Here is a 27,079-nt window from a genome sequence, read left to right on the forward strand (position 1 = left end):
TTGAAAATACCCGATATACTGGATTATTTGTTAGTTTGGGTTAGTTTAGGTTAGGTTAGGTTTGGTTAGGTTAACCTAACAAATAATTTAGTATATCGGTTAATTTCAAAATGTGTTTTCCGCTGTATTCCTCATAACCGAACAGTACTATATTCACTTGTATTAATATATATATAATAATAAATACATAAATCGATAATATATGTAAAAATATTTTTAGAATATATTAAATACACTATTTTCATCCTAGAGCCGAAGTTAGAAGTTATGAAGTATATACTCTACTTGTGAGAAAGTAATACATAGTGTCAGTGTTGAAACTCAGTCTATTAAAGGTGATAAAGAAAAATCGGTACTGTTCGGTTATACCGGAGGCAGCGGAAAACGCATTTTGAAAATAGCTGATAAACTGGATTATTTGTTAGTTTGGGTTAGTTTAGGTTCGGTTAGGTTGGGTTAGGTTAGGTTAGGTTAGGTTAGGTTTGGTTAGGTTAACCTAACAAATAATCCAGTTTATCGGCTATTTTCAAAATGCGTTTTCCGCTGCCTCCGGTATAACCGAACAGTACCGAAAAATCTTATATATCAGTTATGTAGACATTACTATATTATGTTTATGAAATTAACGACAAAAATGTTAATTAGGCTAATTTTTAAATGAAATGTAAGTCATTTCACATTGCGTATTTTTTATGTAGGGGTTTTGCAGTTTTTAGGCTTTGGAATGTCTCGTTAGTAATCACTCAATACGGAGGTCGCCATGCATTCTAGTGTGATTTTAATTGTGCTCTGGTTTTTGTTAAAAATACATCATTAAAATCTAAATTACCAGTGATATAAAATCGCAAATAACAAGAAATATATCTACATCATTTTGAAAACAATTCTGAGAAAATATATTATAACCAATAGAAAAAATCTTTTTGAAAAAAGTAAGACACCCCGCAGGAATCGAACTTACATCTATCGGGTATCGCGCCCATGCACATAGTCTACTATGCTGAAGGAGTCATACTTTATCACGACAAATTGTAACTATTGGCCTTTATAATACTCACTGAAGCACTTGAAAAAGATTTTTTCTATTGGTTATAATATATTTTCTCAGAAGTGTTTTCAAAATTGTGTATAATTTGAATGTTACATTCTTAAATTTTGTAAAGTATTCGTTGAATAAAAAAATAGTTAATTAAAAACTAGAAATATGTAAATAGCCAAAGTATGGAGCTGAAGAAGAGAAACGTTATCAATTAAATCGTTATTGAAGCTATCTAGTGTCATCTTACGTGTAGTATTTACGAGGCGAAGATCGCGAGCATTAAAAAATAACGACTACCCATTCAGAATAAATTAATTTAATCGATTTGAGATTTAATGTTTCTATATTTAAATTAGATAATGATTTTCGCGCCATTTATATGTAATATTTTGTTTACAATATTTTTCTATGGGAATCCTCCCCGAACAGTTAAATTTGCCCCTGGTTTCTCACCTAATTGGTTAGTATTAATATTAAACAATAATATAATATCAGCAAGCTGTATATGGAATGATATTTAAATACTGGACTGTTGATATCGAGAGATAAACTTTGTGAGGAATGTGACTACTGACTTCTGAACTGGCTAGCCTCGCGACCGCTTGTTTAGTTTATTAAATTGGAAATTATTTATTAAAATGAATATCGTGAAATTATCTACGCAATGAAAGAATAATAATAATATTGCTACAATCTTTAACCGATGCAATTTTGTTGTAAGAAACTTGCATTATTAAATTATATTGCACCAAGTAACCATAACTACAACATTATGTAGGTATACGTATGTGTCATTCTTATTGTACATAATATTTAAAAGTTTCAAATTATATATTTATTTAGTGAACGCACCATTAAAGTTTGCAACTGATTCGTATTATTTTAGAAATTTGAATATTTTGGAATGTATATTTTCCATGATAATTAAATATATATATATATTATGTGGTTGCATAGTAATTTAAAAAAATAAGTCGCGTTTATTCGAATTTAAGATTTTAAATTTTCAAATTTCAAATCGTTATCAATTTTTTTTCTTGCATATAGTGAACATTGCATATTATCAATTTAAGACATTCACGACATGACATTTAGAAGAAAATAAATATTAATAAAACAGTAATATATGCATATAAAAAAGAAATAGATCAGCATTAAACAGTAGAAAAGTGTAAATACTCGTACAAAAAAAAATATATAAATTAGAGACAAGGAAGTACACCGAATGAGCTAAGCAGACCCTATTTTAAGAATTTATAAAACAATACCCACCTTATACCTACTCATCCTTACGCAGGTGGAATATGTCAATATCCGAAGTGATTGCCAATGTGCGTAAAGAATTGTGCTCTTTTTGTGTATCATAGATTTTGTCACATGTAAGCAAAGTAGATATTTTAATTTGTAGAAATGGCTTAAATTGAGTAAATCATTTTTAACTCTTAAATAAAATTACTGATGACATTGAATATAACACAATATCAAAAACGTAATTATACATAAATAATGTAAAAGAAATAAATAAAAGATAAACCAATTAACTTGTAAGCAAGAGTATTTTGAAAACCGTGATTAATTTGAAAATCGATTATCTCAGCTGGAACCACCACTTTTACTCCGAAACCACAGAATTATTATTTTCCCTAAGCAAATTATTTTACATTTAAAAAATACTTTTTGTTGCCCGTTAAAATATATGGATTTTAATTTTGTTTTTCCCCTTGTCCACAGGCAAAGGTGTTTTCAAAATCGAGGACTCAGTAAGAGTGGCCCGCCTCTGGGGAAAGCGGAAAAACCGCCCAGCCATGAACTACGACAAGCTGTCGCGATCAATCCGACAGTACTACAAGAAAGGCATCATGAAAAAAACGGAGCGCAGTCAGCGGCTCGTTTACCAATTCTGCCACCCTTACTGCCTATAGATCTCATTATAAAAACATCCGCCATCTTGTCGAACTACGCGCACACAAAATGGCGACGGATTTTAATGGATCCAACTAAATTCGTCGAGTAATTTATTCTGTGTGTTCTAATTCGACATGCATAATAAGCGGACTTTACAAAGCGTTCGAATAACGCTTTTGTTTTATTTATTGTACATTATAATATTGTCGATTTATTATTTGACATATTTTATTATGTCGATATTAAAAGTGCAATTTTAGTTATAGTGAAACTCGTGCAATGTTGCAGTTAGCAACGTGGTATTGAGGTTCTAATCTGGTCGTCGTATGTCGTATCACTCACATCTGAACACAGTAACAACACAAATGTCGTGACGTGTTTGTCACGATATTCAAAGCATTTAATCTGATGTCGACATAAAGACCGCATCTATAAATTAAGACAAATTAACTATTTATTATTATATTATTTATTTAAAGGCTTTATAACATCAGTGCCTGCCTTGTTATATAAGATAGATAATAATATAAAAGATCTCTGTGAAATTCACGAAAGGTAATTTTCTGAATCTCACTAGATGATCAATAGGATAGATATTTTAGAAATATATGTTGAGTTTAATGTAGATTATAAAATGTTCATGTAAATGATCTTTATTTTAGTTTATCGTGTAGGTCTAGTTTTAAGATTTTTTTGCTGACGAATAGACGCGAGCCATTTTTCTCTGTTCGAACAGGTCTGCGAGAGTTGTTATAGTCAACATCGCGTAATGTTGTAGTTTTATTCGCATCGGTTCTGCACCGACGCTGTTGACAGAGCGGGGAAAACCCAGCCTCCGCCATCGCAGTTTTTTTGCATTGCCAAACACGATCTGGGCACGGTTGCATTTTTGAAACCGCAAAATACACGCGCAGCTGTCGCAAGACGCCATTTTGGGACGGTTTTCCCACCGTTACAACAAACCAAAGGACCCGCAACACAGTAACGCAAACCGTAACAACTCGATGACTCTGCGAGAATGGTTATGAAATCTGGCTCCCCGTTGAAAGTTGGTGATTTTCGGTCCCATATATCTATGATATATTTACTGTAAGTTCTATGAACGAATATTGAAATATAAATAAGCAATATATTTTATAAGTAAACATTATGTATAAGACAACGATGCTTTAAAATTATTGGTTAATACTTTAAGGCATTTAAAGATAAGTTACATCTCATGTGAGATTGCTAATAATATTAGTTTTATTTTACGAATAATTAAGTCCATCCCCTTGACAAGTATAATGTCTAATGTTGTAAATGTTTATAACTAACTAATGTACGAGTGACGACAAAGTTATTGTCATAGTTGCAAAATACACCAAATTTAACATAGACTAAATGACAATATAAATACTTGGGACTCACTCAGAAATAAGAGCTCCTTTCTGGGCGTCTCCCGACCCTTTTATACAATGTAAAATTACTAAAAATTGTATATATCACAAGTAACTAAAATATATTTTATTTAATTTTATCAAACTATCATTAAATATGTACATATTGTATGTATGTACGTAGTTAATCTAATTCATACCCCGCCGACTTTTAAATGATTGTTTTAAATGCGGTGTTGGGAATAAATGTACCTACTGGTTATTTAAAAAAAATATATCACATGTTTTATGGGTTTAAAAGAATTAAAAAAAATTAAAAAAAATACTTACCTATACTTATTAAATTTATCATTATTACATTAAGAAAAAATATAAAAAATCTCAAATTATTTCAAGTGAAATTAATACATATTATTTATTAGAGATTATATTATTATTACATTACCTACTTAGGTTTTTAATTTCGTAAAAATGCCTAGTAATGGCTCATATTATATTATAATGTTATTTGTAAAAATGTAGTTTTTGTATAATATTCTGTAAATTTGTTACATTATTAATAAAAAATATGAAAAAATATAAACAATCTTTTTATTCCACAGTTATTATTCCCCTGTTATTTTTTTATATACATCATCACCAAATTTCGATTCTGTATTATCAGATGAATTTTGTTAAAACTAGAAAATAAATAACTGATCTGTACTGCATATTGGTGGTTCGAGGAATTTTGTAATATCATCGAATGATATTATTCATTGTCACTTGAATTTATTTAGATGTTAACAGAAACATTACATTCTCAACAAAGAGTAGGTAGGTATGGTGGACAACCTCTATCATGGTGCCGTAGAAGGGAATAATCGTAAACCCTAGTATGAAGGTTCTACAATCTATGGCATATTTTCTTAGAAATTACTGCATACTGTTGCATAATGATGTCTCATATACAATCAAATACAAAATAAGTACATACATGCCTCGTTCACACTTAAATAATAATATGATAATACATTCTAATTTTAAAATCGCTTAATTCAATTTGAAGAATTACAGTTGAATTTTTACAATTTCATAAATAAAAATGTTTGTAGCGATTTGTATCGGTATGAAATTTTTGTGCGCATGCGCAAATCAAAAATAGATTATTTAAAAATTTGAACATGTCATCTATAATATGGATGACTAGTATTTCAATGGAGGTGATTGTTATTAGCGAGGAAGTTGGTACAACTGCGAACAATTTTTTTCGACCATGTCCGATCCTAATAAGATCATAATGGGCCCCCACGGAGTGGAGGTTTGTATTAACAGATCTTGTTTTTACGAGAAATGGATGTCAGCAACTTGCTCAACCTATTAGGTCCATACTCTGACTCATACTCAAATTGAAACACAATATGACGTGTCCATGCGAGACTCAGGATCCAAACCTGGGAACCACGTCGCTATAGGCCGACGCTTAAGCTGCTAGCGAGCGTCGTATTTATTATCGTAATGTCATCTCACGAGTCAAAGTGAAATTACTTCGTTTGGCAGACCATGTCTCAAGGATTAAAGCCGAGCACATCCATTCGCCAAAGTGACTCCTGCTCCAATATAGTAGAAGGGTAAGCGAGGGTCGGAAGACTTAGCCTGAGGTGATTTGACTGTGTAGAAATAGATTAAATGCGACGAAAATATCGAGATTAGAGATTGTGCATTTTCTGAATATTTCTCAAGATTAATAATTCTCGAGAAGAAATTTCTTGATCACAACTTCTAATCCTAACACAACCTTTTAAAAAATACAATAGCTATAAACATGGTTCGTTTCATATTAAAAGAATCGACACAATCGGCTGTTTTAACGGGTTAACAGGATAAATGTTGACCGATGCATTGCTATAAAACTCATTGAGCTAATATAGGGTTTACAGAAAAAAAGATTAATATACGACATACGTCATATAACTACATAGGTACTACTACAGTTAGATAACTTGATTTTCACCTTTTTTTGTGAGATATATATTGAATATGATTCTATATTTCCTTCTCTACAAAATGATAAAACTAGGTAAGTCAGAAGTTAATGGGAACTGTATTAATTTTGTGTTAGAAAATATTAGATAACTTTAAAACCATACATGCATTAAATAAATAAAATAATACTTATACATATCTATAATATTTTCTCATACAATTATTGAACATTATTTAATATTACATTTACATTTTTATTTTAAATAATAATTATAGCCTAGATTTATGTTAATCAAGTAAAGTTTAAATTTCATATACCCAACATTGACCAAATCAGAGTTATCTAGTTGTAGTATTAAGGTGACGATATGCAACTGCAAATTGTGATGGTTTAGTAATAGAATTCCTTTTTTATAACTCAGTGGGATAAATCTATTGATAAGTATATAGTGAAGGAATTTAGAAGGGCAGTATTCGGAAAAAAAAGGTTTTTCTTAACTGTTTTCCCTTGAAAGATTTACTTGAAAGGAAATAATGTACTCATAAGACCCAATTATTCTAGAAATATATTATTAGCCAGGAAACCGAGACCTGTCTCTCAGACCTTTCAAGGTTTCAGTTAAAAGAAAAAGTAGAGAGAAAAAAGTGCTGATTCAAAGCTGAAAAAAATATTTAAACAATAATTTTGAGACCGGGAAACTCAAAATAATGGGAAATGAAATACCCAACGGGTGTGGAGTAACAGGCAACAGGAAAGAATATATGATATACTTAAACATGCTTGTACATAGTTCGGACAACTGCTCTCGGCTTACGCACTGAGTCAATATTGGTATATTTGAAGTTTGTAACACACACTATTGCACGTCTATAATGTAGGACACTCACACATTCAAAACCCTGCGTCAAAATATGGCCTATCATAATTATATTTATTATTCTGTTCTGTGTTTATTAGTTTCTTTTATAGACGTATCATACAATGCTAAAAATTGTATGTAATCAATTATGTAATATTTACATTACATTATTAAACAAAATAATTTCCATGATAAATATACATATTATTTATCTTTTCCTGTCATTGATATACGTCAATGTTCCTTGCTTACTGCTTAGTGTCGGTTTATTTGATTAATTGTATGCATCCAGTCACAATTTTCTACGCATTGGTTGTTGATTCCCAAACGAAGCTTAATGTATTTTATAACGCTAATTTAGATTGATGAAAACTCATTCTAGATATATTGATATCGTTTACTTTTTGACGTGGGATGCCAGGCAGAATAAATCAATAATTATTCGTCAAGTAGAATGACTTGGTTAAATATACAAAAATTCACATGGGAATTAATAAACTATTGTTTATTTTAAAAAAAATAATCTCGGATCTGTTTACAATGAGTCCGTCAAACAAAATTTGAAAATTATGCATGCAATGTAGGTAGGTAGTGCGAAAAAGCATTTAATTGCTTAATAATATTGGTAATTTTTTCTTGAATCTAAATCGAAATCAAGACCCATAGATAGACACGTCATAGAGAGGTTACTCTCCAATTCATTTTCATTGGTATGTGTCAATCATAGCCAGCAAATTTTCACCTGTCTTTGTTCCCACACGCTGCTGAAGTTTGGACTACTGGAAATGCGTATGGAAATGGAAATGGAACCAGCGTAATCTCCAAATCTTGATTTATTTAACCACTCTGTTATCAACGATTGTTTGTATTGTCATCCTTTAATTTTTGAAGCTATACTTCTTTTGGCGCGTTTGGGAAATCAGATCAGAGTGTATTTTTGGCGTGTGACATGTATCACATAATTTATTTTTTCACAAGAAAAAAAAACGCACTCGATTGGATTCGAACCCCCGATTGTTCGGTTATCAGCCGAACGCACTACCTTTACGCCACAGTATGATACTGCAATCGTGACGATTATACAGTATAATATTATAGTTTAGAATTGTTCCGTTGCCCAGGCAGCGAATTTATTATTGTCGGCCATTTGCAATTCCTTACGTAAACAAACGATTAAACGTCATAGTGGCAGTTGTTACTTTAAAAATAAAAACAACGATAAATAATTATATCATTTAGTAATATAAGTTAAAATTTATAGAAATAAACCAACGGCGCTTCAATAAGCGGCCCGTTTTCTTACGTGTGTAATTTAACAATATAATTAAGAGCTAGTCGAAGAATCTAGGTTATCACAAGTTTTGTTTTTGTTTTGTTACGCCAAAGAAGTATAACTTTTAACGCGCGTACATACGTACACACACCGATTTTTTTAGCGTTTTTCATTGACCCATAGATATTATGACGAAGAATTTTTTATTAAAAAAATATTTATAACTTAATTTCGCATGGTTTATAAAGTGTAAATGAGCACCGGCTTTTCAGGTATTTTATAGCTTGCTCTCATCTCGTACTGCATCTAGCGACGAGAGCCCAGGTGTACCCCTATATAACATTATACTTTTAATAACACAAAATAATTGAAATAAAGTTCGTAATAATCATCATTGTACGCACGATGGCGGAGTCAGTAGAGCGACCGTCTCTGAAACAGTGAGTCGTGGATTCGATCGCGTAATTGATAAAATATAATATATTGTTTTTTAACATGTGTTTGGTCTAAAGGGTACTCAATGGGTTTAGGGTTAGGCGAATGGCTGAAAGCCATTCCTTATAAAAAAATATTTGGTAGATTTAGCAAAAAGAGTATTTCATTGCTCATAAATAATCATTTTCTCTATAATCTGATATTGATATTGGATATTGGCTGCCTTCTGCAGAGGTGTCTGAAAAGATTTTATACGATAAATGATTGTAAGCTATTCGCTCAACCTGTTTGAAAATGAACGTATGTAATATACGGCCATATACTTCCGATGTGTAAATGTAACAAATATACAATAAGCCAAGTAAAGATAAATGTAATAAAGACGAAAGTCATGTTCAACTGCTTTGCGGGCCAAAAAGAGATCCTCATCAATGGCACTCAGCTCGAACAGGTGAAAAGCTATATCTATCTGGGACAACAAGTGTCTATAGATGGATGTATATTTGATGAAATTGTTCGCAGAGTAAAGCTAGGCTGGAGTGCTTTTGGCCGCCTGAATAATGTCTTCAAAAGTGACCTTCCACTCTGCCTAAAGCGCAAAGTGATCAACCAGTGTGTGCTTCCCGTGATCACATATGCGTGTGAAACATGGACCCTTAGTAAAAGAGAGATCCAGAAACTTAGAGTAGCACAACGTGGTATGGAGAGGTGCATGCTGGGCATAATGCGAAAGGACAAAAAGAGGAATGAGTGGATAAGGAAGCAGACAAGGGTTTGCGATGTAATAGAGTTTATTAAAAGCCTTAAATGGAGATGGGCTGGACACATAGCTCGAAGAAGAGACAATCGTTGGACAAATCTAGTCATCCAGTGGTATCCAAGAAGTAAAAAACGTCCGCAAGGTAGACCTAGAGGCCGCTGGATCGATGAAATGATAAAGTTCTGCGGAAGTACGTGGCAACGCAATGCACAGGACCGAGAGAAGTAGAAGCAGCTTGAAGAGGCCTTTATCCAGCAGTGGATAGATTCAGGCTGATGATGATATTTCCGATACAACATTTCATGGTGAAGTGTGATACGGCGATCTGCATACGTACAAGTTTCCGGACACGGTGAATTTGCCATACGTAGGAGTCTGCCACTAGTCCGCAGCGAGCTATGATACTAACCCAAAAATAACATCTAATATATAAAAATCAATATTTGTTCGTATTTTATGCGCTGCCATACCGTTCATCCGATTGCGATAAAACTTTGTCAACTTATTTCTCGCACTTGCGCGAAGGTTATAGGCTATAATTATCTTATATAATATATAAATGAATGCCTGTCTGTCTGTCCCGTATGCGTTCCTATACCATTCATCCGATTGCGATGAAAATTTGGTTAGTTGTTGTGTGAACACCCGCGAAGGTTTCTGAATTAGAAAAACCATCTTCTTCTTCATTCTATCTTCTTTTATTCGTATGGTTCCTATACTATTTATCCGATTGCGATGAAACTTATTATCACATTGCCATATTGTATTACACAGATATTTTAATATTAAGAAGATAATTACTTGTTATTATTTTTTAAATATCTAAGATAAATGTATCCACGAAGCGACCCTGTGCGAAGCCGGGTACTTCAGCTTGTTTCTAATAAAAAAATAACACACGTCCCCTGTATACCACCCTTTACACAGAAAAAATGTCAATATTATACTTTATTTGAGTACTTATCTAATTTTCTTGGTATCATCTACGTACACCTATATCTGCTGCAGTTTTCTTAAACACAGTTCATTGTATGTATTCCAAGTAAAGTGAATATTGAGAAATATTTAGGTCAATTTAATCTACATTTTATGACTACAGGCGCGTTACTACAAACAAATACCTTTTGGTCGGTCATTAATTCACACAGTTTATTAATAAAACCAAATATTCCTCGCTGTTCAAGCTTTCCATATTGAGAACAACGTTTCTGCATTACGAAATTTATATCAAAGTAACTTTGCATACATTGTACATAAAACAGTAAATTAATTCATCGTTTCAATACTTTGAACAATATATTTAACAATATATTGAACTATATCGGTATAATTAATAATATATTAGGTATATGGAGAATTTAGAACAGCTGTTGAGATTCCAGAATATTTTTAGTTATGATAAATAATTGGGAACTGCATTGTAAGAATTGACATGTCTGGAAATAATATGAAAATGGTGGCTTGATATTAATTAACGTATTGGTGGAAAGACGTGATAATATAATATTGATAATGAAATAAATAACAAACAGAAAATTTGTTATTTTTTTATATTCTAACTACGATTTCCACAATAATTTATATTATAATTCGACTTACGCTGTTTTACCCAGTTAAGGTTACTAGATCAAAAATAACTTGGTGTGAATGTAAGTAATCTATATTTATCTATGTACTATTTTCATGTAAGTAAACGTGTATAAATATATCCTAAATTAACTATTTTTTTTTATTCAACGAATAATAATTCACAAGATTTATGAATGTAGCTTTCTAATTATTAAACAGACTCGCACACTTCGCACACAATTTTGAAAACACTTCTGAGAAAATATGTTACAACCAATAGAAAAAATCTTTTTGAAAAAAGTAGCGAGTTCAAGTGAGTTACAACGAAAAATCTTGGAGTGATCCCTGACGTCGGTTAGTATTAATTAAAGTAGTACCTACTTTGATTTAACAATACAAAAGCTGATCGCCAATAGTAGTTCAATTTGTAAAACGCTTCAGAGAGTATAAAAATCAATTAATTAAAATTTGTCGCAATTAAGTATGACTCCTTTAGCATAGTGGTCTATGAGCGTGGGCGCGATACCCCTTACTTTTTTCAAAAAGATTTTTTCTATTGGCTTTAATATATTTTCTCAGAAGTGTTTTCAAAATTATGTATGTGTATATATGTGTTATTTCATAGTTTTGTACAATAATTGCAGAAATATTTGAATGTCTAAATTTAAAACATTTGAGTCCTACCTAATCCGTGAGGAAGTAAACATGTATCTTAATCGCTTGATATGGATGGAGTCATGGACTAAAGATTATTGTCATTTGAAGAGTGCAGAAATGGCTGTTATCTAAAAATGATTATTATTTGAGTATCTGTCGCTGGAAATGATTTCTTCGCTCTGGTCAACAAACTCTTGTAGGTATTTCGTATTTCATAGAATCGGAGAAAGGAGGCCCGTTCACTTTCTCTTCTCGATGTTTTGTTATTGGAATAATTGCGTCAGTTTTTTATATGCACGTTATGGTCTGCTACGGATTCTGAAAATTTTCAGTTAATGATAACAAAAAAAAACTTAAAACATATATCAACATAATCATTCCTTGATCCGCCTTTCATATTGTTATGCAGTACATAATAGTCTAGTATACGTAATGTAAATTCACAAGAAATGGTAAATGTTTATCAACTCTTTACTTATATACTTAATTATAAAAGAATTAATGTTCAAGATGTTAGATAGATACTTACATATGTATAAATATTGATAACTTGAAACAATAAAATTAGGAGATAATTTTAAATCGTAGTTTAAATCTATCGTCTGGCAAATAAAAAAATCTGGATTGAAAGAGTAAGGTGACTTAAGTAAAATAATCTTTTTTTTTAAATACATACAAACTATCCAGATTTCCCTCTGATTAGCGATGGACAGAGCATCGAGAGCGTCGACAGCTTCAAGTACCTGGGGGTACACATCACGGGAGATGGCATTTTGCAGAAAGAGCTCGCTATCCGAATGGGAATGGCTGGAGCAACATTCAACTCGATGCGAAATGTCTGGGACTCACGATTGTACTCGGTCAAAACCAAATGCCGCCTATTCGACGCTTGCATTCTGACGGTGCTGCTTTACGGTAGCGAATCATGGCACCTTACGAAGGCTCAGAGCAACCGTATACTGAGCTTCGAAAACAGATGTTTGCGACGAATACTGGGTGTGCGGTGGTATGACTTTAGGAGCAACGAGGAGATAAGAGAACGTACCAAGCAGCCTCTCATCACGCTGAAAGTGAAGAGGCGACGTTGGACCTGGCTCGGCCACGTGCTGCGGATGCCAGAAGAGAACTTTAACCTGGCTTGCCTGTTCTTCAAGCCGACCGGATTCCGGCGTCCTGGAAGGCCGCTAAATACAATCTACAGAGTGTATACGGCGGAGCTACGGGATGCTGGTTTGACCTGGAACGAAGCAAGAAGACTGGCGAGCGACAGGGATTCTTGGAGGCGCCGCGTGGTGTCCATATGCTCCAGTTAAGGGGCGGATATGGGCAAAGAAGAAGAAGAAAATCCATTATATTATTATGCAAATGCAAATTACGTAGTTGATCTCGTACGTTAGTTAATACCACAGAACAGATCAATAAGACAGACACGTGAAAGCCAATCACCATTGACCAAGGGTTTGAAGCCGGATTCAGATTATTACTTTATGGTAGCCATACTATAAAACGCAAGAAACGTAAAGCACAACGAGTGTTTTCAAATATCACTAATATTGAATACGCTTTTCGTTTACGTGACAAACTTTAATGCATATTATAATACAGACGTAACAATTGAAAATAACATTTTAACACGTGTTTAAGTTTATCCCATATTTGTATACACTCGAGACTTAAACCTTGTTACAATCTCATTCGGGAGGTAACCCAGTTACCATAATTTTTGTATTTACTGGGTAATCTGGGTATCGTGGAATATTTTGTCTTCCCCATTTGTCTACATTATGCCGCTGAGACTAAACTTGGTTACAGCGCTCGAAATGGAAAAGTTTACGAACCGGAGCGCTCGACAATTTTCTGAAAATATTTACATAGGTATCAAATTTTATGTGTATTTTATAAAAAAAAAAGTGTGTTAGATTTTTTGTTGTGTAGCCTATCTAGCTCAAACGGTCAAATTATTTTTTCCACGAGATGGAGTGATAATTTTACAGAGTTCACGAACCGGAACAGCGGTCCGGAACGCTCCAGTCCATTTCCAGCCCTGACTTGGTACGTACCAATAATATAATCAGCGAACTGTAGGTTGGAGACAGACTATCTTCAGCTTGTCTTCGCCGGACTCTTATTTTGTTAGTCATATAGCCTGCAGAGAAAATAACAACCTGGAAAAGTTCGTGATATTGGATCAGAGCTTCCTCTAGTCCAAAACTTATTATGCCCATGGACCCCTTATTAAAGCAAAAACCTGAAAAGAAATAATAATTTCTGACAGAATGCCTAGAAAAATAAATAATCCCCTTTCAGAAGAATCAAGATGATGCGTGCTATCAAGGACCATTTTTCTTCTTCTAGACTCTAGAATCTAGAAGAATAAAAATAATAAATATATCAAAAATAAGCCTTTGATTGAATGTCTAGAATAGATGAACAGACAAAATTTGAGTAATTTTTTGTAATGAAAGACAAGTGTTTTTGTTTAATCTGTTATGTCTCAGTGTCCTCCTAAGCCAAAAATAATACGTTTATTTACGTTCAAGATAATATGACCATGGCCCCCACATCCTGAAGCGGGCCCCCAGGCTAAGATCTTTGGCCGGCCTCCCTACCTATCGCCTACAGTAGGTGTACCAAATGGTGTACGCGATATAATTCATGTGTATATTTAGTGTTCTTTTGTATATTTTAATACATCCATTTGAATTATGGACTCGTCGAGAATCGATAGAAAATTAAAAATCAATTGCTACAACCACGTAATTTTAAATAATAGCACTAATGAGGAATAATAGCGCCGCAGGCGACTTTTTTATATTAGAGAGAATTTGTGATGTGTGTATATATCACTTTATTTGGTCGGCTCGCCACGCCGGGTTCTTCCTGGCTAGAGCCCTGCTAACCCCCCCTTTGTGGGGGCCATGAATATGACAATGGAAAGTGGTAGGTCACTTGCAGTTTACTAGATCACAATCTACTTGAAGCTGGATATATCTGATATATACGTAAACGAGCGAGGGGTCGTATAATTCCCCAGGTCTGTAGCCATGATTTATTGGTAAGACTATATATTATATAATAATTATAGCAAATTACCGTCTTTATTACTAAGCGGAACATAGAGTAAAGGGTATGTTAAACCATTCTTTCCCATGTCTCCAAATCCATTATGTGGGCGTATACCGTGGTGTAACGAACGTTATGCGCCCTTTAAAGTTGTGCGGAGAATGTCCCACGAGCAACCTCATATGATCTAGTGTGCACTAATAACAATTTTTCTTGAGGGATGGCTGTTGGCCATTCGCCTAATCCGATAGAACCTTGCACTGGATTAAATCAACGTATGTTTACCACTAATCGAGCCCACATCCACATCATCATGGATGGGATATTTTATTATTATTTAGATGATTAGTAAAAAAATAATATTTTTGTGGACAATAAAAAAGGTTTTCCTTTAATCTCTAATACGAAGAAAGACTAGAACTCTGACCGTTTTTTAAACCTATTTTGTGGAGTAAAGTCCAAGATTTGAGAGTAAGGTTCAACTGGAGATCCAAGGTGCAGGCAATCTCTGTTGGAGGCGGCCGTCGTAATTGCCAATTGGGTTATAATGTGGTACCTCCTGTAATAATAATCTAAATAGGTACATCAGAATTTAAAGAAACAGCATGTTTTAACTCTGACAATTATTGGAAACCACGAATCGAACCAAGGCAATCCGCATGAATTAAGGGTTACAAGAGACAGGCCGTTAGGTGTTTATACCAAAAAATGAGTCTAGCTAAACTGCTAAACCATGAATGACTGAAAAGCCCCGAGTATGTATCCTAATAAAATAGATTCGATCAATAATTTCCGTGTCGTGCTAAACATGGGTGGTAACGACGCGAACCAAGAAGAGTGGATGAACACAGGAAACAACAAACGCTATGGTGCTGATAGCTACAATAATGATAATGATTAATATTAATTTGGTAACTACAATATAATATGTTTTCAATTAGTATTAAATGGATTTTACTATGACAATGACATTGGTATTAAAAACATTATCGCAATGGTTGATAAAAAAAAACCGCGAATAGTAACCACAGATTGAATATATTTTTTTTAAATATAATTATCGTACTGCGTGTTAATAATGGAGTATTTAGTGTTTAACATTTTTAAGAAAGGCCGATTAAAAAAGCTGCCGTTAATCTTTTGTTCTTGTTTGCTAATGGCGACTTTTTATAACAAATCTCTCATAAATAAAACCTGTCTAACTTTATATAAATATATAAATGGCCGCGATATAATAAAAGTACCTACCTCGGCAACATAGAATGTTGTCGACCTTGGTTCGGTCCGCTTAACTTGAAAATATACAATATTACCATCTCATTTGCGGTAAGCGTGTAATGAATGATTTAATTTTGCTAAACATTGGTAAAGTGCTCATAGTATATATTTTTAAATATTATGAATGTTACCAGAAAATCTTATAAAAAGACATTATCTGTATTGTAACTATTGTTTGTATGTAAAATAATAAGATCGACTTATTTCAAATATACCGCCAATAACTTTCATGCCCTATTCTATTACAATGCCATCTGACGGTTAAATTTTGAAGTAAAGATATGAGGGTTGTTTTAGTGTTGCCAACCGTACTATAATTATAGTATTTTTTGTACTATAACTTTCGTCTGCGTACTATGTATATATATATATATCACTTGCGGTCTAGCACCCGTTTCTTACTACTTATTAATTTTGAAAAATAATTCGCAAATTTTCAAAATCGTTATTATTTTCACCACAACACTTGAACTTGAAGACAGCAGCCTCTCCCGGTCCTCATCAAGAACCGGGAACCTCACATCGCCACAGAATGGATTCGAAGTACAACACCTTAACTTGGAGGCTGCAGCATCTACCGGCCCTCATCAAGGACCGGGCAATTCACATCACCACGTAAAATCAAGCGAAACCTTCACCCAGAGATCAAGATTAGAGACGAAGGGGATAATGCTAAAGATATGTGAGCCCCAAAATCACAGAAGGATGATCCAAAGTCAAGTCAAGACTATGTATATATGTATAGTACGCTTAAAATACTATAATTTTGAATATCGAATAAAAATAGGCGAAAAGTACTAAAATTTTGATATTTCCGTGCTAAAAATCGGTGCAAAGTACTATAATTTCGCAATATAAGAAATTTTGGAGAACCTGGAAAAAAATTGCTCGAAAAACGTAAAAAATCCATTGACTGGTTTAAAACGAAATTTCTTGAATTCTTCGGTAAGCATTTCTGGTCGGTAGAGGTACTTTAATAAAAAAGGGTGTCGAAGTTTCTCAAATTCTCCGTTATTTTTTTTCTGAGAAACAAAAAACCTATACATTTTCAACAGATAACAACGCGTACTATATTTTTCCCCAAATACTAAAATTTTAAAGGCTCTGTACTATAATTCCACTTTGGAAATATGGCAACACTGGTTTGTTTGGAAATGGCGAATTCAAATGTCAGGGGTGAAAACGAAAAACAGGTTGTGAAATGGTTATAGAATCAATGTTTTTAAATCACCTTTGTGATATAAATGATAAATTGTACAGTAAAATTCAAATATTTGTATCAAAATGAGTGCAGCAAGAGAAAGGCGACGTCTTTCACCTTTAACAACACCCGATCGGACTAACACGGTTGTAGAAATACACAATAGAACAAATTCGTTCAGCGAAAACCCTTCTCCGCCCCTTCACAGGACCAGAGGAGACAGCGGGAAGAACGAAAGGTCAAGGAGGTCGTCCAGGACGGAGGACGGTCACAACCAACCCGAGGAAGTCATCCAGACAGCTGTCATAAACGTCGCAGATGTTTCCAAAAGAACACAAAAGACTCGCGATTCTTGGATAGAGTCAGACTTGAACGTTTCCGCGGAGGGCGAATTAGAAATCCACCATCAAATAAAGCAAGGTATAATGGGTTTCATGGAGAATGAAATCAAAAAATCTGACACAATAAAACATCCTATCGCGACATTATCGGCATACGTCAATTCCATCACGGAATCTGAAGAAAATCTTCGAAACAGCAAGAGCAGTTCGCGCCCAAGTAGTGGGCACAAAGAACGCAGGAGTCCTTCGAGACGAAAGAAGAAACGTATCTCTTCAAAGCATAGATCTGATTTAGGCTCCGATTTTGAAATAACCGCCTCCAGTATGAGCGCTTTAGAAAAAGTTGATGACTATTTGAGAGAATATAACAGATGCGAGGAGGTAACGCTAAGCGGAGAGCTGGAAATCGAACCGAACGACATGACTAACAATAACGGCGCATTGAAAGAAAGCAAACTTAAGCCGAGAAAAAGAAGAAAAAGTCGCCATGAGGAAGGGAAACGAGATAAGAATGCCAACACCAGAGATATCAGTCCGAGAGTATTTGATCCTTCTACGGGGAAACATGTTAAGCAATCAGGCACCGGCAAGCCAGGTAAATTTTTTTTCTTAACCCAGCTAGAGCCAATTAAATAAGAATCATATCATTTACTTATTTATTATATTTTGAGACATGACTGTTATTGTTTATTATCTGTTATTACACTCTAAAATCTTATGTAGGTATTCAATTTTCATTAAACCTATAGTGAAAATATGTTGCGCAAATACCAATTCTTTCTGTGCGCAGAAGTACTTAGGTCATTTTGTAAATTGTCTATAGTCACTTTTTTATAAGTACATACTACAAATTTTATGTTATTTAAGTTAACTCGATTGAGCTAAGTATGTGCACGAATCAATTTCTCATGCTGCCTGCATAAGCGCACAGCTTATAGGGGATTCAGTAAGGATCTCTACTTTGTGATTAATTATTTGGTAATTGTGCCGCAGATTCCTGCATGAGCTTTTATAATTTTCTTTTTAGACCAAACCCAACCTAACCTAATCAAACCTACCCCAACCTAATATAATCTTAGTGTGTGATAATGATTCATCGAAATGTATGAAAATTTAAAATTTAAAATTAACAATAATTTTTGGATCGAAAAGCATCTACGCCGACAGAAAAAGGTATTTAATATAATTGTCTACATGGAATAAACTGTTTCCGTAAAAAAAAAATATAAAACCTCATGCGGGCAATTTCTTAACTAAATACCTAATTGTTTCTTTCAGCGCGTCCAACTCTCGACCTATCTTCAATGTTGGACGATTTGGGATCTGATATAACATCGTACAATGAAAGGCATATCGACAATCCATTCTCTTCTCCATCGCCTATGACATCACCAAACGATGGTACATTGGAAGGGGCCTTCAGCAGACGATCGGATAAGATATATGTTCAGAGGGGCGGTCACTTTCGAGCTGTAGCTAGGGATAAAGTATTGGGGGAAGCTCAGAGAAGAGCAGAAGAAAGGAAGTATTTTAGGTAGGTACTTTATTAACCCATAGCTTACGGGCCGCACAAAATTGTGTTTTTGCTAATTACTTTTCAAATGCAAATTAACACGTTAATTACAAAATTAATTAAAAGGGCCCGTAAGTATTGTGTTAATACACGTCACTAGACAAGCGGATAACCACAAATAATGCAGTCATACAGAGGTACCTAAAGGATAATAGAGGTCATTGGCCAGCAATAAAATCCATTGAATCGATTATGATACTATTATTTCAAACTGGTACGTCAATTTCATGGTTACTGATCCAACAGAATATTACAACATTTATATTATTTGGTCCTTGGGTTATCACCGTGTGTAAAATCTTCTTCCATTCTATACACTTCAGGATTGCTGCAGAAGCCATTATCGAGAGAGATGATGTAGTCAAGTTAGTGTAGTAGTCATGAAAAGTTCCTGTTGGACAGATATAAACAATGAATACCTGAACAAAAATGTCCACTACGTGAATTTTATTTTTAAAATATCACTAGAAATATTGAATTTTCATTACTAAGTTTCACTTTGTTGATTTGGAATTATTTATTCCTCCTAATTCCGCTTGCTAGGACACACATTGATGGACCATTTTTCATAATCGTCTGCTAGGTAGTGTCATAGATTCTCAGAGAGTTATATGTAGTGTCTAAAGATGCTGACTACATCAGTATTAGTAATGTAGCTAACTGTATTATATTATTCTATCTATCCTAAACCAGTGGCGATGCTCCCTTGAGAGCGCTGGAGCGGTGAACACCCACCCACTCAATTAATGCGAAAAGACTTATTTTTTTTTAAATAAGTATTTCATTTATATTTGATTAATTAAAAGTGTTCTGATCTATTACCGTAGTCATTAATTCATATACAAAAACAAATTCTAATATGTGTTTTTAACCGGCTATTTTAAATATTATATGTTGATGGGAGCGATATCCGATATCGCTCGACCAAAGTGCCCAGTTCGATTTCTTTGCAATGATAAAGAGCGTCGTCTATCACGTGGAGTAGCAATATGTAAATATTTTTTCTGCGTGCTCCGGAGCGACAGTTTCAGTCGCTCCCAGCCCGAATGCGGCTTCATCGGTTTTAAAACAATACAGCTCGTATCACACGTACAATAGTTATTGTTTGACAATTTTTATTCAATATTAATATACAAATTAATTCTTTTCACAGTACATATATTAAATTTCCACACATGTTGACAACATTTCTCAAATTTAGGCGAAGTACAATTTAAAAATAAACTTCCAAGTTTTTTTCAGTTTGATAACTAAATTCACAATGTTTATCAAGTATGATATCTCTCCAAACTAGCTCTGTGGGGGGTTTAATATGCGTGGTAGGGTGGAAATCGTAAAATATCACGGCTACATGCTTAAATAATGTCAATTTTGATGAGTTACTGCTTTCAAGAGCCACAATAAATCAGGTCACCTATTTTCTTAATTTGTTATTGAAGTAAGCCAATCCTTAATATGTTGCTTCTCATTAGCAGAAGTCCTATTTTTTTATTGGAATTGAATGATAAATGGCATTGTTGATGATAATATTCTCAATAGTTTTTTTTTGATTTTTTGGTGAAGTTTTGATGAAGGCAAAGGCCTTTTTACGGCAGTCAAAAGGTGAAAAAAGTGAACTCCCAGTAAAATAACTAACCGATCGCCACTGTCCTAAACTATCCTATCTAACTATCCAAAACCATCGGTCCGTGTGCAAGGGAGACTGTATCCGTAATTTAATTAAGTCACTGATAAATCAAACATTGAATTATTAAAAATCTATAGTGATCATGAATTCATAATATTATTCAATTTATATTCTGTTTTTATATTTTAATAATTTAAAAATGCATTATAAAGTTTTAATCATTTTCATTGTTTAATAGTGACGTTGCTATTTTATGTGTTGCTTAGAATCTAAACTTTGGATAACAATAACAAACTTACCACAATGTCAAGTATGCATCGGGTTTATAATTAGTTACTTTAACATAACGTCGACATATTTATATTTGGCCATAAATATTTTGGTAATATAAAGTTATAAATAACAGCTTGAAGTATAATTGTTCTCGATATTAAGTTAGTAGAACACCATTTTTAATTTTAGCAGTACACCTAATCCATCTGACTAAAAATTGTAAGACTTTAGTAAAGATTTATTCATTTAACTGACACATTATGAATTGATATACATTTGCACAGGTTGAGCAGCTTGACACCTCTGGATGTTGCCATAAGCGCACAAGGGGGCTGGCGCGGTGTGGCGACACTCTGTCATGGACTATTGGGCGGACTATCACTCATGCACCTGCTGGCAGTTTGCTACGGCGATGGAGCTCGACCCGGTCACCTTTCATTCCACGCAGCCATCATCGTACCGTATTCGGCAGCTTACTACTTTCTGTGCGCTTGCTGTCTGGTATCTGTGTTTGACAGGTATTTGCTCACTATATTGAATTGAGTCTATGAACGATATTACGTTGAGTTAGTCAATATACATCCCGAAATGGTGCTATTAGTAGAAGACATTATAATCACTATATACCAGTTATTACCAACTTTTTTTGTTTAGCGGAATCCATTAACAATTTTGTAAAATCTCAGGAAACCCCTACCTGCTTCACAAATTAAGGTTTAGATGGTTAGGTTACAAAATAGATATGTAAAGCAGTAACCAATGACATAAGGCAAAGTGCCACCCTTAAGCAGACTCAAAATGTCACCCCTTACTATTTTAGTCTCAAATTTCATTCAAAGTTCATTACTACATTTTATTATTTCTGCTTGCTATCTTTAAATTTCTTACATATACAGCATGTTAGTACTGCAGGCAAAAAAATTGTCATTTTCATATCTACTCTCAAAAGTCATGGTTACGCCTCCAGCATTTGGCATTCCCGAGTAAACTCCTTAACTCTCGTGAGACGCGCACTACTAAGCGGGCAGCGACTTGCGCTGATCTCGCTTACCAAAGCCTACCGCACAACTTCTACTGACGCGCTTGCCGTACTCGTGGGGGTGCTACCCCTCGATCTGCACGTCCAAGTCAGAGGATCGATCACCCTCCTCTTGAGGGGGATCAGCACAATACTCGCTGGTGTCCATCTGACACCACCGCAGAGATCCGAGGATGTTCCTTACAGGAAGACTGTAAGTGACATTGTGTACAAGACCGCATTTGCGGCATGGCAGGCGAGGTGGACCACCTCCCCTAAGGGGCGGCACACTTACCGTTTTTTTCCAGACGTATTCTGCAGGCATCAAACTAGAAGACTCCAACCTTCGCACTGGATTAGCCAGTTCCTCACCGGCCATGGCAACTTCGCCGCCAGACTCCACGAGTTTGGCTTGATAGTAGATGGGCCGGGTTGTACCTGCGGGCATGACCACCAAGATGTTGAACACATCCTCTGGGATTGCCCTCTTATGGAATTCGAACGAGCGGAGCTGTTTGCCAGGGTCCGTCCTCACACGGGCCCAATTGGTCATGGAGATCTGGTAGCAACCGAGGCCAACTTTGCGGTATTTGAGAAATTTGCAGCGTCGTATGGGGAGCGGGATAGTCCCGACTCTTCTGTAGACTCATCCATTTCAATTCGTGACACTCAGTATGCGGGTACACAAAGCGCTTAACGTCAGCGGACAGCAGAGCCAGTCCAAAAACAAACATTTTCTTTCTTAACTTTCTTCTTTAAGCACTACGGTGCATGGTTGCAGCATCAGTCCCGTGCGGCTCCGTCTCGGGACGGAATGAGCACTTAAAATCACTTCTTTCAGACACGTTTAAAGCGTCATAGAAAGCGGCCGTGCATATCCACGGTTGTGCATATATGACGGGTGGTGGTGGGCACTTTAACGTATGTTGCCACCTTAGAGTGAGCCACCCTAAGAAATGTATGACTTATGTCACACTACAGGATGTCACTGCTAGTACTGTTAGGAACTAATAATTAACTATAATCTAAAAAAAATTATGGTACTGTCTGATAAGATCTTGTCGAAAACAGGGAGTCGCTGTAGTCACATATAGAAGACTTCTCAGTGACGTACCAGTCATGGCGGCAACGTGTGTTTAAATAATGTATTGGGTCTCTATTTAGATGCGACTCCTTTTCTTCTTCGCAATAAACCAAAAGTTTACTTTTAATCATTCTAACATCACTCCTGATTGTTTTAGATATATTTTTATTATAAAAACCATAAAATTACATAAATTGATAGATCCGTACACAACGGAAGCGTAAAATGAAATGATAAATTTGAGGGCATTCCGCATTTGAAAATGGAAGTGCGATAAACTGCGCAGGAAGGGCTTATCAGTTCACAGTTTTAACACGTGGACAAGAAGTTCATCAGCCGAATGCAGAACTGTTCTAACTTACATTTGAAATTTTTAAGGAGAGAGTTTTTTGAAACAACTTACTGAAATTATTTATTATCTTTATGGATAAATGGATGCATCATATTTTAGTAGGATTATTGATGAAAAAAATAGTGCATACACTTGTCCATATAAATAATAAATAACTGAAGTAGGCTGTTTCAAAAAACTCTTCTGCAAAATATTTCAAATGTGAGTTAGAATAGTTCTGCACTCAGCTGACGAGTTGCTTGACAATAAAAAAATATTTTTTGTCTATACTTTGAATACAAATCTTCCAGTACGCAAGCATAATTATATCAACAATGATATTATTGTAGTCTAATATTAATACGTTTTTTGCAGTTTGGATATAAGTGGCTTCAGCTTTGCTGTTAATATTCAACCACATATCCGAGGAGTGCTATTGGCAGTTCTTTATCTCGTGTGCATGCTGATTACCCTGTCCAGCCGGAAATATGACGAAATGATGGCATTCGAATACAAGCCCAATACCAACGTCACACATATCGAAACTAACAGTACAGTATTGGTAAGTATTGGCTTAACTTTTATCTGTGTATATTTCAATTTAAACATTTAACTTACTTGATGACATAGTATCATTATTTTTTGGTATACATCTAAGTCGCTGAAGAATAATACCCTATATAGACAATATATCCGACCATGTCCGATCCTAATAAGATCATATGGGCCTCCACACAGTGGAGGTTTGTATTAACAAATTTTTTTTTTACGAGAAATGAATGTCAGCCACTTGTTCAACCTATTGGGTCCATACTCTGACTCAAACACAAATTGAAAAACAATATGTGTATTTGACAGACCCAGGATTCGAACCTGGGACCCACGATGTTATTGGCCGACGCTTACGCCGCGCGACTAACGTGGGGGTAGACGATAAATGCTGCTTAAATAATATATGAGCATATGGCAGTTCACGATAGCCAAGCGGTACCGTGTCGGCTTATAATGTTGTGGATCAGTTGCGGAGAGTGGGGTTAGACTGTGGAAATCCAACATAAATAGTAGACACTAAACTTTGTTAGTCATATTTATTTGTTTTCATTCAACTAATACCCCGTTAACAACTGTATGGATTTACTGCTGACAGTACGTATTATCGCGGCCATAACAAGAAAATGCTAGTGTAAACATGTATTAGGTGTCATGCAAGTTGCAAGATTGCATACATGAAACAAAAAAGTTCAGAAGCTTCTGAATTTTCACACGACATTTGGGATTTTTTCGATATCTACGCCTGCGCAGTAGAATGATAATGGCAAACTTGCCGGAAAAAAAAACAAACTACACCGCGCAGAGACTCTTAACTGATTTTTACAACTGTCAAATAGTAGCATACAACATCATCGCGTCTCGCTTACTCTTGAAGAATGTGATCGGCCAGTCATTATCGCGACAGTTTAAAATACACACTATTGTATTACACTATTTACACGCAAGTAAATCCATGCTGTGTGGCTTGTTTTTTTACCAGCAGGTTCGCTACTATCGTCCTACTGCACAGGCGGAGATATCGCACTGTCCAATTGTCGCGTGAAAATTCAGAAGCTTCTGAAATTTTTTGGTTCAATCTTGCAATTTGCACGATAATACGTGTTTACATGTGCATTTTTTTTGTTATGGCCGCTATAATACGTACTGTCAGCAGTAAATCTTTGCACGTGTAAACGGGGTATTATTATCAATGAAAACAAATAAGTGTGACTGACAAACTTTAATGTGCACTTTTTATGTCGAACGTTAACACCACTGATGTTTTTGTAATAAGGAAAATAATATACTGCCTTTGGTCTCCACTTTGATAATACAATATTACTGTTATTTGTTTATTATTTTCAGATTCAACCGCCTGATTATTATTCAACTTGGACACACCTGTCCGTGTGGCGAGCCGTTTTACCGATAATGGCTGCCTTTTTTGTAGCACTTTTAAAGCAAGAAGACACGCTCTACCGAGATCTCACTAAACTGCTACAATTCAAACATTCTCTTCAGTCCATTGGAGGATAGGCCTCGTTCGTTTCACCAAAGAATTTCTATTCCCTTTATCTGACACAAATTTATGTAGTATTTAATATTCAATTCTTATTTTTAAGGATCGTGCTTAGCATCTATCAAAATGGATTGTCTTTTGACTTGTTTATCTCAATTTCTAGTCGTATTAAATTCTATCAGTATGCCTGATTATGTAAGTATAGTACAGGTTGAAGGTCTGAAAATTATTTGTTATATTAATTGTGTATAATATTGTATAAATTGCCTAATTGATTGTATGAAGATCTAAATAATGCGCTACATTTTTATTAACATATTGAATGAAACAAATATTGCATACCAAATGTTATACAGAATAATGTAGAATGTTTGAAAATATTCTATTCTCTTGCAGGCAAGAGTATTTTAATACCTACTAATATTAATTTATTGTGCAGTGAATCTACTTATTATAAGCAGAAATAGATTTAAAATTGTAATATTTAATTACATTCCATATGTATCTTAGTTCATATATTATTTTGTTGTCAAAATAAATCAAAGAACTAACACCTGTAGGTCTGTTCTTAACGGTTATCACTTTGGACGCTATATTTAATTCATAATATGGCAAAAATGTAGATTGGTTGACATGTCAGTCAAATTTGGATATGTTCGTAGTGCCGAACCCAAGAGGATAAATCCGAACACAAGCAGATAAAGCTGAACGAGCGCTATCTAGTTGGTAATGAGCCGAACACAAGAATTTTATATTGACATGTCAAACATAACCTACAATTTTCTTAGTCTTGCGTATCAATTCTCAATATGTAAAATTGACATACTCTGTCTCGTTCTCAAAGTTAGCACGGCTAAGCGAGGTGCTGTTAAAAGATATCACCTTTTGACAGTTCAGACCGTAAACTTTTTTTACATAATTAACCGGCAGAATATGTAAATTGATAAATGTGATATATTTATCACAATTAGCTCTCTTTTTGATGTTAAGTGATATGTGAGAATATAATTTACTTTTCTTGTAAAGAAGAAACTAAGGATTGTGCCAAATGTCTATTTTCAGGAAGAAAATAGCGTGTAATATATATTACAATCTTTTGCATTAATTTTCATGTCTCTGGGACAACGGAATAAATCAATCAAACTAAACAAGAGATTGTAATGTTTTTGGCAAAATAGAAATGCGTCTCATGAAATGCACCAAAGATTTTTTATTTTATAAATATTATTATGTATCGCCTATGACAAGATTTGTGCAAATACCTGAAGATTATTCTGCTGAACTGAGCTGACACATTAAAAATAATTCGAATTTGGTTGATTCTAAATTAACCGACTCGTTTTGATTGGTTGCCCACAAATGTTTGAATTTTATTGTTCATTTTAATCTTACTAATAA

General features: G+C 34.5%; 2 protein-coding genes across 3 annotated transcripts in view; both read left to right on the plus strand.

Annotated features, from left to right (window-relative positions):
- The window catches only part of LOC147063879 (DNA-binding protein D-ETS-4-like), a 79,016-nt gene extending 74,397 nt beyond the window's left edge, over window positions 1-4,619 (plus strand). For both annotated transcript variants that reach the window (XM_085959296.1, XM_085959297.1), the window contains exon 6: window positions 2,771-4,619. In XM_085959296.1, the coding sequence (XP_085815422.1) occupies window positions 2,771-2,961 (191 nt within the window). In that variant the 3' untranslated portion in view covers window positions 2,962-4,619. The remainder of the gene's footprint in view (window positions 1-2,770) is intronic.
- A 12,716-nt stretch (window positions 4,620-17,335) lies between these two features.
- Window positions 17,336-25,698, plus strand: LOC147063880 (uncharacterized). Its single transcript, XM_085958973.1, has 5 exons — window positions 17,336-18,320; window positions 19,004-19,259; window positions 21,483-21,716; window positions 24,007-24,193; window positions 25,528-25,698. Exons 1-5 carry the CDS (start codon window positions 17,468-17,470, stop codon window positions 25,696-25,698), a joined length of 1,701 nt encoding a protein of 566 aa, XP_085815099.1. The 5' UTR covers window positions 17,336-17,467.
- Window positions 25,699-27,079: the final 1,381 nt, after the last annotated feature.

This window comes from Rhyacophila brunnea, unplaced genomic scaffold, assembly GCF_057557595.1.
Source record: "Rhyacophila brunnea isolate RB1 unplaced genomic scaffold, BYU_Rbru_1.0 scaffold_8, whole genome shotgun sequence".
NCBI lineage: Eukaryota > Metazoa > Arthropoda > Insecta > Trichoptera > Rhyacophilidae > Rhyacophila > Rhyacophila brunnea.

Excerpts from the sequence above, each read along its gene's own strand:
- LOC147063880 (XM_085958973.1), top strand. The coding sequence starts at position 17,468 with ATGAGTGCAGCAAGAGAAAGGCGACGTCTTTCACCTTTAACAACACCC. Across the intron at positions 19,260-21,482 it reads GAAGAAAGGAAGTATTTTAG|GTTGAGCAGCTTGACACCTC; the intron begins GTAGGTACTTTA and ends ACATTTGCACAG. Across the intron at positions 24,194-25,527 it reads AAACTAACAGTACAGTATTG|ATTCAACCGCCTGATTATTA; the intron begins GTAAGTATTGGC and ends TATTATTTTCAG.